At 37.6% G+C, this 11,497-nt stretch overlaps 1 protein-coding gene across 1 annotated transcript; it reads right to left on the reverse strand.

The window, feature by feature from the left end:
* Nucleotides 1-3,479: 3,479 nt before the first annotated feature.
* On the reverse strand, nucleotides 3,480-4,562 carry rhol (rhodopsin, like). The gene has a single exon (XM_039674130.2). It carries the CDS (start codon nucleotides 4,545-4,547, stop codon nucleotides 3,480-3,482), a length of 1,068 nt encoding a protein of 355 aa, XP_039530064.1. The 5' UTR covers nucleotides 4,548-4,562.
* Between the last annotated feature and the right edge of the window lie 6,935 nt (nucleotides 4,563-11,497).

The following is an 11,497-nucleotide window of genomic DNA, read 5'->3' on the forward strand; positions in this document are numbered from 1 at the left end:
TGATTTTAACAGATGAAAAGATGACTGTGCAGAAGAACAATGTGGGATTGAGAGTTCTCTAATATCTGGCACAAGACAAAAGTGTTTGTTTGATTCCTTCCTGGAATGACATAGTGTTAGTTGAGCTACCTGGTGTGTTATTTTGACCTCATTTTAGTCCCACTGCTGCATCCAAGAATAGAGGGCCTACATTTTGGAGAATGAAAAAGAATTGAAGTGACGTAATCTATTACTACAGCCGTGCAAAGTATGCTGACTTCCCAACCTCTCAATGCAAGCAACGAAATCTGTCTCTCTCTCTGTCTGTCTGTCTGTATGTCTGTCTGTCTGTCTGTCTGTCTATCTGTCTATCTATCTATCTATCTATCTATCTATCTATCTGTCTGTCTGTCTGCACTGTAAATTTTTTATTTTAGTAAATTTTTAAGTAAAATCAACTTGGCTATTTAAGTCATTTCAACTTAAATGACGTTGTGACAGAGTTGATGTGAAAATATGTTATAACTTATTGCTCATATAATTTTTTATGGTCTATCCATCCATCCATCTATGCTAGCATTTGTGCCCTTCTCTTTTTTTTATGCAGGTTTGAAATTGTATTCTGTTGTTCATAAGGGGGAGGGTAGAAGGTTTCTGGGTTGCTATAGTTACCTCAAGGTCGTTTTTACAGAGTTTCTTAGACATTTGTTTGCACAGAGCATGGCTTAAAAACCATACAACGGTGATATAAAAAAGTGATCATTGAAACATTAATTGGAGTTTAAATGTTTATTTTCCATGCTCACATGACAAAAAATACATGCATTTGTTTATATGACAGATATAAACAGTCAATGCCATTGTGTCAGTGCTGCCTTGATCAACTGTTGTTATTGTAGTTTTAAGTTTAACATTAAGTATAAAAGCAACATTGCCAGTTACATTTAATAAGAAAGGGATTCTTTAATTCATTCTCTGAAAACCTTAATATTAATCCTGATCTTGTTTAGCACACATGTTGCATCTGGTAAAAGAACATTGAGAATGAATTTTAGCAATGTATCAGTACAGCTCAGATGATGTTTGCATTTACTTGATAGACATTCTGGTGCTACACACAGCCGGTTTATTCTGCTCAAATTTATTAAAACTAGATGATTTTGATTGATTCGTTCATGCTGATTCATAACATTGATTGAATATGTGGGTTATATAAAGAAATAGAAATATTAATATTTAATCTTATGCCTATCGAGCCTGTATTTGTAGGATCAAATGTTTTAAAAATTAATTAAAATTAAATATGATTTATAAAAATTAGATATTTTATTACATTTTATTACATGTATGTATTATAAAATATTATTACAATATTAATGCAATGTAAATTTTTTTTAGTGCATTTTAAAATGTAATTAATTCCTGTTGTGGCTAAACTGAATTCAGTTTGTCACATGATTTTCAGAAATCCTTCTTATATGCTGATTTACTGTTCAAGAAATATTTATATGTTATATAAATATTTAATATGTTGAAAACAGTTGTGCTGCTTTATATTTTTGTAGAGACTAGGATGCATTTTTTAAAGATATCTTGTAACAATGTAGAAGTCTCGTTTTTTTTTTTTTTTTTTTTTCGTTTTTATTTATTTAATATGGACATAACAATAACGTTGGACGAACCAGATGCATTGTTTAAAGTGTAATAGCACATGTGCTAATTTTCAACACATGTCCATAAGTCTTTACTGACACTTTTGATAAATTCCATGCATCCTTTCTAAATCAAACTATTAATTAAAAAAATAAAATCTTACTGACCTCAAATATAGGCTATAATTCCAATTATGAATATAATGTATAAAATCAGGATTTAAACCCAGGTCCTCTTGCACACCATGAGTGCAGGGCACAAGTGCACTTAGGGCGTGTCCGATTCCGCTTTTGCCAGTCTAACGATGAAAAGAATTGTCGGCACATATGGTCTCGTGTACCGACAGTCCCTGTTCTCTTAATGAGTAATGGGTGTGTTTTGGGCGTAACGTGCAATTATCCAATCAGAGTCTCACCTCCCATTCCCTTTAAAAACCGTGCTTGTGTCATGGCGGATTCACTTTTAACATGGTGGAATTTGCAAGTGGAAGAACTGAACGCTTCTCTAGTGAGGAAACGGATCAACTCGTGCGCGAGGTTAAAGGCTGCAAGCAGATCGTCTGCTGGACAACATCTACCGGATTCCACCATATATTTATGTACACAATAATATTTTTTTTTACCAACGCATTCTCATCCTTTAGCGTCATATAGACCGCTTCATGACAAAACGGCACTACGCACATGGCACCCGTTATCGTTAATATAACGCGTGCTGTGATGGTTAGGTTTAGGTGTGGGGTAGGGTAGTCTTATATTACGCTAAAGGATTTATGACGCCTTGGGTTCGCGTGAACATTAATGATAAAGGGTGCCATGTGCGTAGTATAGCGCCGTTTGTCATATAGCGTTCTATGTGACGCTAAATGATGAGAACAGGCTGTTTTTTACATAGTAAACCTTTAATTTTATAGCTGAAATAGCCAGAGACAGTTTATAAAGAGACATGCCACTTCCTAAATCCTCAATACAACTATAAAGGGAAAACCCGTAATGCCAAAGATGGTGGTTGTATGCACATGTCCCGCTCCTCCTGCCGGAGAGCCAATCGTCTGCTTTTAACAGTCAAGCCTGGGAAACTTTTAAGCCTATCATCTGGTTCCACTGATGCACACGCACAGTTGAGGTTTGTGACAGTGGAGAACCCTTGCGAATGCGTAGTAAAAGCAGTTTAAACTTATTTTGGGGCAAAGTCGTCAAACTTTTTCAGCGATTTTTATCATAATTTACTGCTGTTTCTATACATGCCGTTTTTTATGTCCCGGTGACCAGTGAAAGTGCAGTTCTGACTCTCTGCCCATTCATTTAGATAGGAGCCTGGTCTTGTTAGTCTGAAATAGCTGCCCGGAAGCGTTGCCAAGATGGCGGCCGAGTGGCATGACTCGCCTAAAAGGACTTTGAAATAGCAACGTTTTGCAACCTCGTTTTCAGACCAGTGCATGGGCGCACAAATCGGCGCAAATGCATTTGCTATTTAAACAACGTGGTGCAGGACATAAAAAAAAAATGATAACTGCGTCGGGCTGAAACACTTGCGTTGTGCCTGGCCCAGCATTATGCGAAGAGGCAAACATATTAGGTGTATTCACATATAAATATAAAGTGCTCTTGTCCTGCTACTTTATAATCCTGCTGTAATAATAATAATTGCACATATTATAATTTTTTATATAAAATCGTTGTATCCCATGCACAGTCTGAGCTGTATTGAAAAGCCTGTGTACAGAGATATTAGTATACAACTCCATCTGCCGTTTCAGAATTTTCCATGTGTCCTTACAGGAAAGTTGCTGTCCCAGGTAGCAGGCAGTTGACTATGTATTCCACAAATAACCTTGAGCACAACCCTCAGGCAGAAGATGCAGAGCTGGAGGAGACGGATGAGGTCTCTGTCTTAGACTTTGAGGTGGAACTTGCTTCCTCCTCGTCGTGGAATGGATCGTCTCCACAGAACACTATTACCATCACGGAGTGACGGAACTGTTTATTCATGAAGATGTAAATGAGCGGGTTGTAGAGCGCTGAGCTCTTGGCGAAGAATGCCGGGATGGTCATGAAGATGGGGCTGAACTGACTCCCCTGGTGGGTGAAGATATACCAGGCGACGCTGGCGTAGGGGACCCAACATATTAGGAAAGCAATGACCATGAGGATTACCATTCGGGTAACTTCTCTCTCTGCCCTCTGGGTAGTCTCAGATTCCTGCTGCTGGGCGGCTGCTACCTTGACAGTGCAGAGCAGACGTCCGTAGCAGAAAGAAATGACCATGAGCGGGATCGAGAAGTGCACGACGAACATGTAGATGACAAAAGACTCGTTCTCAGTCTCAGGATTCAATGTGTAATAATCCACTCCGCATGAACACTGCAAGCCCTCAGGAATGTAGCGGGACCATCCGACTAGAGGCGGTATGGCACACGTAAAGGCCATTGTCCAAGAGAAGGCAACACCGAGGGTGGCGTGGAATTGGCTGAAGCGAAATTTGGTGAAGGGCTTGCAGACGACCACCCATCTCTCAACAGCCAAGACAACCAGAGACCAGAGCGCGATCTCACCACCGAGGGTAGCGAACAGGCCCTCTATGTTGCAGCCGGCACGTCCCAGGACGAAATATCCATGCAAGGAGGTGTAGAAGGTGGTCGTGAATCCACCAAACACCATAAAGAGGTCAGCCACGGCTAAGTTCAGAAGGATGTAGTTCAGGGGTGTTCGAAGTTTCGTGTTTCCAACGGTCGCGTACAGCGTGAGGCCGTTGATGGTGGTGCAGGTAACGATGAGGAAGAACATGTACGCGGCGACACAGTAAAACGCCCCTTTCGATGCCAGGTAGTATTGTGGGTACTCGTATGGGCTGCGCACCACGCCGGTCTCATTAGACATGGGGATGTAAAAGTCCGGTCCCTCCGTGCCATTCATGATCGCTGGTTTGTTTAACCACCCCTCGCTGTTGGTTTGTTTGGTCAGGGAAAGTGAGCACACTCCGTTTAGGTGCCTTTATAGGACAGATTACAGATTATCATATTTGACTGCTCAGCAGAATATGGTTTAGACAATGCTTATGTTAATCTCTGCGTACACTGACACACTTCCAGTACACTCATCGTGTAATCAGGTTATGTGGATTTAATCTGTCTGTATCAATTGGGGTTAACAAATCAGTTGTTGTGATAGATGCATTTAATACACATCTCATGTTGTCTTCTTATTCAGTGTATATATATATATATAAAGAATATATCTTTAACATATTCATTCATTAACAATTTTACACCACAACTTAAGAGTCTAAAATTAGACATGAAAATTTATATGACATTTTTTTCTACATATAGATTTTAGGTTAAAAATAAAAGTGAAAGGTAGGCTATTATATAGATTTTTTATTATATTATGTGGGATGTTTTTCTATATGTAAATTATTTACTAGTGTTAATAAGATTTTTGTATTTGATTTCTATTTTGTAGGTTTAATGCTAATAATTATAGCTGCAGTCCACAGTTTTCCCTCTTTGTCGCCATCTCTGTTCAAAATCTGCAATTGCAGTCATTCGCGAGTTGTAATTCGACACGGCACAGTGCGGATGAACACAATGTTTGAGGAGAGTGTGAGGCTGTCAGTCGCCATGCCGGTGTGGATACTGGCCTTTAGATTCATGGATTATTATTTTTGGAAGTATGACCAACATAATAATTTCACCGGAAAATGTCATCTGAACAAGTAAGAAACATCCACTTTTGTTCTGGTTCTGGCATTTGCAGTAAATCGCTCTGATTAAATCTAACAATTGCTTATAAGTTATCACAGCACGCAAAACCATTCAAATTATACTTTGTTCTCAAATTGTTAATGTTAACAATGTCAGCATTGCGTGACTACATGTAATGTCCTCCTGATATGCATCCTTGTTTCCGCATGGGTCCAGTTGTATTTTCTTTTTTTACTCCAAAGTCTTTTGCATTTTACAGCAGGTGAATCTGTTGTCACTGGTGATTGTCGTTTGAGCCTTTCTGGATCCGCCATCAAATTGGTAAGTTAAATTATATCAAGTGCTGTGAGAAAAGCCTATAAATCTCCACCTCCAACATCGTCTTTGTGTGTACAGATATGACGTAATGACGCAAATAAATGCTCCAATCTCCCGCTGAAATCCACCAGTACCACTTTCTAAAATATGTATTGTGGATAATTTGTAACCCAAGCTATTACTGCAGCTTTAATTTTTGACCCTAAAGTGCCTTGATGTATTATATAGGCTAGTTAAATTCAAAACAAAAGCTGTTGATCATTTGTAGCCTATAGAGAGAAAATAATTGTTATTTAAGGAAACTGTGGGGAAATTGTATTATTATATTATTAAATGCTATGCCTTGTTATATTCTTATTTTAGAGCCTATTTGATCATTTTATGCATATTTAAATCAAGATATATTTTATAGCATATTTATTTTTCAAAAAGCATCCATCTTTAAGACCACTATGATATATTTTATTATTTGACTTTAGCAATTAATTTAGTCAGCACTTGATATTATGACAATATTAAGGATATAATTCCATATTTCTTTCAAAATGAAATTCTAAATATGCTTATTATCTCATATGGTTTAATATCTTTTCCATGAAGGGACAGTGTCACGTCAACAGAAAGAAAAGAGATGAGATGAGAAAAGGTTTTTCGTCAGGATAAAGCATGAACACCTATGTGCATTTCTTGGAGAACAACTTCCCATGCGCCATCTTGTGGTAAATATTTGAAATTGTTTGTCTACACAGCGAACCAATTTATTTATTTGTTTGTTTATTCTTTTTATTGTTATTGTTTTGTAATGAGCATATCTAAAATCCAGAGTCACCATGTTAAATATTGATTATATTGACAGTTTATAATTGTCTGTGAATATCTGTCTTGACATTTTATTTTATTGATAGCTACACAGCCTACATACATTTGAAGTATGATCAAAACAGAATTTTACAGAGAAGGGCCTACAGCAATGTTATATTTAGTTTAATGGACTGTTTGAGTGGACATTGGGGCCCATATAGGGGTCCTTCATTGGCACGTTAGTCACGCCCTCTACTGCTGACACGCAACCCTGCAAGAGTGTGCAGAAAACTACCATCCCTTTCCATCAGACATGAACTCTAATTTATGTAATATTGTCAGAATTTTGAACTGGTGTGATTCAGTACTTATTTATTGCCACCAGTTCAGGCTCCAGTGTAAAATTACATATTTGTTTTATTTTGCTTAGACAAAGTCATTATAATTTCACGTTTCACTTTGTATTTTTCGATTTTTTTTTTCGGATTCTTTTCTAAATTCACCTTTTTCTAATTAGTTACATTTAGTCCTACAGTTGATGGACTTTGGTACATTTACTTTTATTTGAAATTTAGAGAAACTTAAACTGCAGCACTGGAGAGTGAGCCATTGCACTCACAAGTTTCTTTGAAATGAGTGCTGTATTTTCTCAAACATCAATCTTTCACTCTCCTGGATCTTTTGGATGACTGGCGCTTTATTAGCATCAGGTTCTTGACTTTGACAAGAAATATGGCCTGGGGAGTTGCATTATTTTATTCCAGTAGTGTATTAAATTATCTGTGCCTGTGACACTGAAAGACCAAACAAAGCTCTTCTCACATCAGCAGAACTTCCCATGTGTCTTAAACAGCACTCTTATCTCTCTCTCTCTCTCTCTCTCTCTCTCTCTCTCTCTCTCTCTCTCTCTCTCTCTCTCTCTCTCTCTCTCTCTCTCTCTCTCTCTCTCTCTCTCTCTCTCTCTCTCTCTCTCTCTCTCTCTCTCTCTCTCTCTCTCTCTCTCTCTCTCTCTCTCTCTCTCTCTCTCTGGTTCTTTTAGTGCGTCTCTTGATAAAACTTACATGGCTGTATTATTCTGTTATTAATACCTCAGGATCAAAAGCTTTTTGTGCTGTATACTGATGGTAACAGTCTGTTTCTTTGACACATTCTGGGTTGTATCTTCTCCAAAGAATTCCAAAGATGGTCTGTCCACACAGTGGTCTGTCTGTCCGTCTGTAATTTATATAGCAATTAAAAAATATATATTTTTATATAAGATTATATCAGAATTAAACACAGCCTAGATTCATTTTTTTTATTGCCATTAGCCTTAACTTTCAAGGCTGGGCTTCCCTATGTGTTTTGGATTACTGTCCTGGTGGAAATTAATCTTTTTTTAAGAAATATTTGCCTGTTTATGACACCATTCATGTTCGTTTTAATGTCAGCACGTTTTCCACTTCCTCCCGCTGAAAGCCCAGAACATGTTTCTGCCACACTTGATAGCAATTGTGGTACTTTGGTGTCAGCCTATGTTTGGTTAATGCCAGACATAACATTTGGCTTTCGGGTCAGATTTAGTGTTGTCAGACTACAATATTTTCTTCTGAAAGGTTTTAGTCTAGTCACCCTCCCAAAGAGCGGTGTTAAATGTCTGGATAGTGTCTCCAGTTTTAGCCAGAGTGTTGAAACTCTGTTAGTGTTGCAACTGACCTCTTGATCTGACAATTGCTCTTCTTGTCCAGTTGCTCAGTTTGTCTGACTTTTTTGCCACAGTGGACTTCAAAAACACTCCTTTCAAGGTTTTCCAGGATTTTGCCTATAATAACATCTTAACATTCATTTCTGCTTTGGGTCACGGGTTGGTTGTATAAATCACACAAAGATGAAGGAGAATCGGTATAATAATATTTATTATCAAAAGCTCAGGAGATCTGAGAGATAGAACCAAACTAACAATGTAACACTGACGAGAATAGACAGAGAATGAAGGAGAACTCGGGGTGTAAATACATGAACCAAACAAAGGGAACTAATGATATAACTAATGAGACAACAGGTTAACATATAAATGACCAATCAAACACAGAACCAAAACACAGAGTAGAACTGGAACAGTACAGTAGCTTCCTCTCCCGGAAAGTGCGTCCTCACACCATAAAGAGTTCATTTGAGTAGGGAGGAGCGGAGCGACTGAGGGCCGGGGTGGGTCCAGATTTATCATCACCAAATCACATTTGTGCATTGAAGGTTGAAAACTGTAGACTATAACTGTAATCTATACTAGTTAATCTTTTCTATGTCTGTATCCACTCACTTACTGGAAGACCAACTGAAATAAGAGGAATTCTGACATAAAATGCTGTGCATGTTGTGATTCAGCAGGGGTCTGAGGCTGAGTTTGGGTTCGAAAAGCTCAAAAAGCACCATGGGACAATGCACATGAGAAACACAATCACGAATCAAGGTGCCCTCTGCCAAGGAAAATACACAAATGAGACAGACACCTAGTGCTAGAAATCCCTATGTTGTACAGTTGAGATATACTAGCATAAGAAACAGATTGGCCCATTTTGAAACCGCAGTCAAACAAATCAAGACTTGAGCCTTCTGACTCTGTAAGCATATTCTGTCAAAATCAGTTAATGTGAGAAATGGGCATTGATTTCATTTCCAAACTTATTGCGCAGTTTCTGTGCTGGTGAAGAATATCTGCATAATTTTTGCAAACGTGGTGAAATCTGCTAAAAGGAGCTGACCATTTAAATTTTTGGGGTCGGTATGATTTTCTCTCATGCTTACCAAAGCTGCATTTGTTTGATCAAAAATACAGTAAAAACAGTAATATTGTGACAAATTATTGTAATTCAATATAACTATTTTCTATTTTAATATATGAAGAGTTCAGATGCAAAAGCCTCTAAATGCCATTTGAAATTTTCTTCTTTAATGATGATTTTTATCAAACTTGTATATTTTATTTAATTAATTTCACTTAAATAACAATTAATAGGTAATTATCATTGCCATTTAAGTGAAATTACTGAACTTAAATATACAAGTTTGATAAAAATCATCATTAAAGAAGAAAATTTCAAATGGCATTTAGAGGCTTTTGCATCTGAACTCTTCATATTGTAAAATGTAATTTATTCCTGTTATGGTGAAGCTGAATTTTCAGCATCATACATCATTACTTATTCAGTCGTCAGTGCATGATCCTTTAGAAATCATTATTTTTTTAATGTTACAAATGTCTTCAAAGTCACTTTTAATGCAGCCTTACTGAATAAAAGTATTTATTTTAATGAGTTAATGTAAAACACATATAGCTTATTGAACATTTAAGATTGTTTTCAGTGTATTACATCACAACTTTTTTTTACATTGGTTGCCTATACATTGGTTGCTGAAATCGAAATAAAATTAGCCAAGAATAAACTGCACACGAATGGGTAGGGCTTGATGGGTAGAACTTTGTTAATACCGGGTGTTTCAGCAGAGCTTTCTCCAGTGTTCTTTTAGTTAGTTCAGAACATTGTCACCACCAACATAACACCATGACTTTTGCATAAACATACACACCACTTTCAAGTGAAGTAGCGTCTTATATATGCATTTTGAGCTATGCGCGTGTATCCGCGTGTATGTTTACACCGTTAAATGTCCGAGTGATTCCGCGTGTATGTAAATGCCGTTAAATGTCAGAGCGAAACGAAGCAAAATGTACATCTACATCTGGGGAGTGATATTTTTCCTAGGATGGTAGTGGAAGACTCGTAAATGCTATTAACTACTGCAGTCTCCAGTGACACAGGTAGGTTTAGGGACGGGGTTGGGGTAAAAAAACAAACAAAAAAAAAAACAACACCGTCTACGTACAATTTCTTAGCTTGAGGGATTCTGGGAGTGGTTTTAGTTTTCGGGTGAGGTCACTTTCAGTCATTCTTACCCAAGATATGGTTAGATGCTGGCACTGAACTTACAAAAACTAAAAAGTACAGTATTAGACTGAAATGGTAAAACGTTTTAATAATCTAGAGAATTTATTATTCAATAATGTTTAAATTGATTGACTAAACGTAACCAAGCTAATATGCCTTAGCTGGAATCTGTTGACTAGAAGTGTTTGTGTACAACCTTTGTGTTAGATGTACAACAGACTGCGGGGTTGATAAAAGAGGTGAAAGCCTGGAGTCTCCAGTCAATCCCCAGGATGCTTGTATTTGAACAGACTCACTTCTCCATCAGCCAGACTGCTTTCACTGTACACATCATTTATAATACTGGCCTAACTGTAGGGGTCATTTGAACTGGTCTCTCTAATCTAATGCTTATTAATCAGTCACAGTGAAATGGTTACGGTCTGTTTGGACTCAGAAAAAAGTGATAAGCAAGCAAAATATGAGCAGAACAGACCAAAATGTATTGGCAGCGAAGAACAAAAATGATGTCTGGAGACTGTCATTAGATAAGTCAGATAAGATGACTACAGAAGATATTTGTCTCGGCTGTCAACTGAATTTTCACTTCCAGGGACATTATCCTTGTCATTTACTAACATCGTATTAATAATAAATTCACTTCGCTGTGCAGTGAGGCAATGTTTGAGAGATATGCTATCATTCAGGTTCAGCTACTGAGCTTGAAATAGTGCAGGGTTTATTTGTTACTCAGCACACTGGAATACTTGATTCTGATTGGTCAAACTCTTGTAGACAAGTGCACAGGTGAATACAAGTGTAAGTGAATCCCTCTTTAGGAATCCACTGTAACACATTTCCTTATTGGTCTGTGACCGCACACATCTGAAAGTGATGTTCTCGACCAGGGCTGCGTTTCTCAGTTGATCTAAGTTGATCGTAGGTCAAGGGTAGGCCTTTTCAGAGACACAACCCAGCTTGTTAAGTTTTTCAGTAAGGTATGGTGTCTTCACACAAGTTTGAGAGGTGAAGATGACATTTTTGGAAAGGCAATATCCTCCAGACCAGAAGACGCTCCATTTCTGTGCTTTATTCCTTGATCTAATCATCCACTTTCTTCTTCAACACTATCAAA

This window comes from Pimephales promelas, chromosome 21 (assembly GCF_988280905.1).
Source record: "Pimephales promelas chromosome 21, fPimPro1.hap1.1, whole genome shotgun sequence".
Taxonomy (NCBI): Eukaryota; Metazoa; Chordata; class Actinopteri; order Cypriniformes; family Leuciscidae; genus Pimephales; species Pimephales promelas.

Coding starts and splice junctions, on each gene's coding strand:
- rhol (XM_039674130.2), bottom strand. CDS start 4,547: ATGAATGGCACGGAGGGACCGGACTTTTACATCCCCATGTCTAATGAG.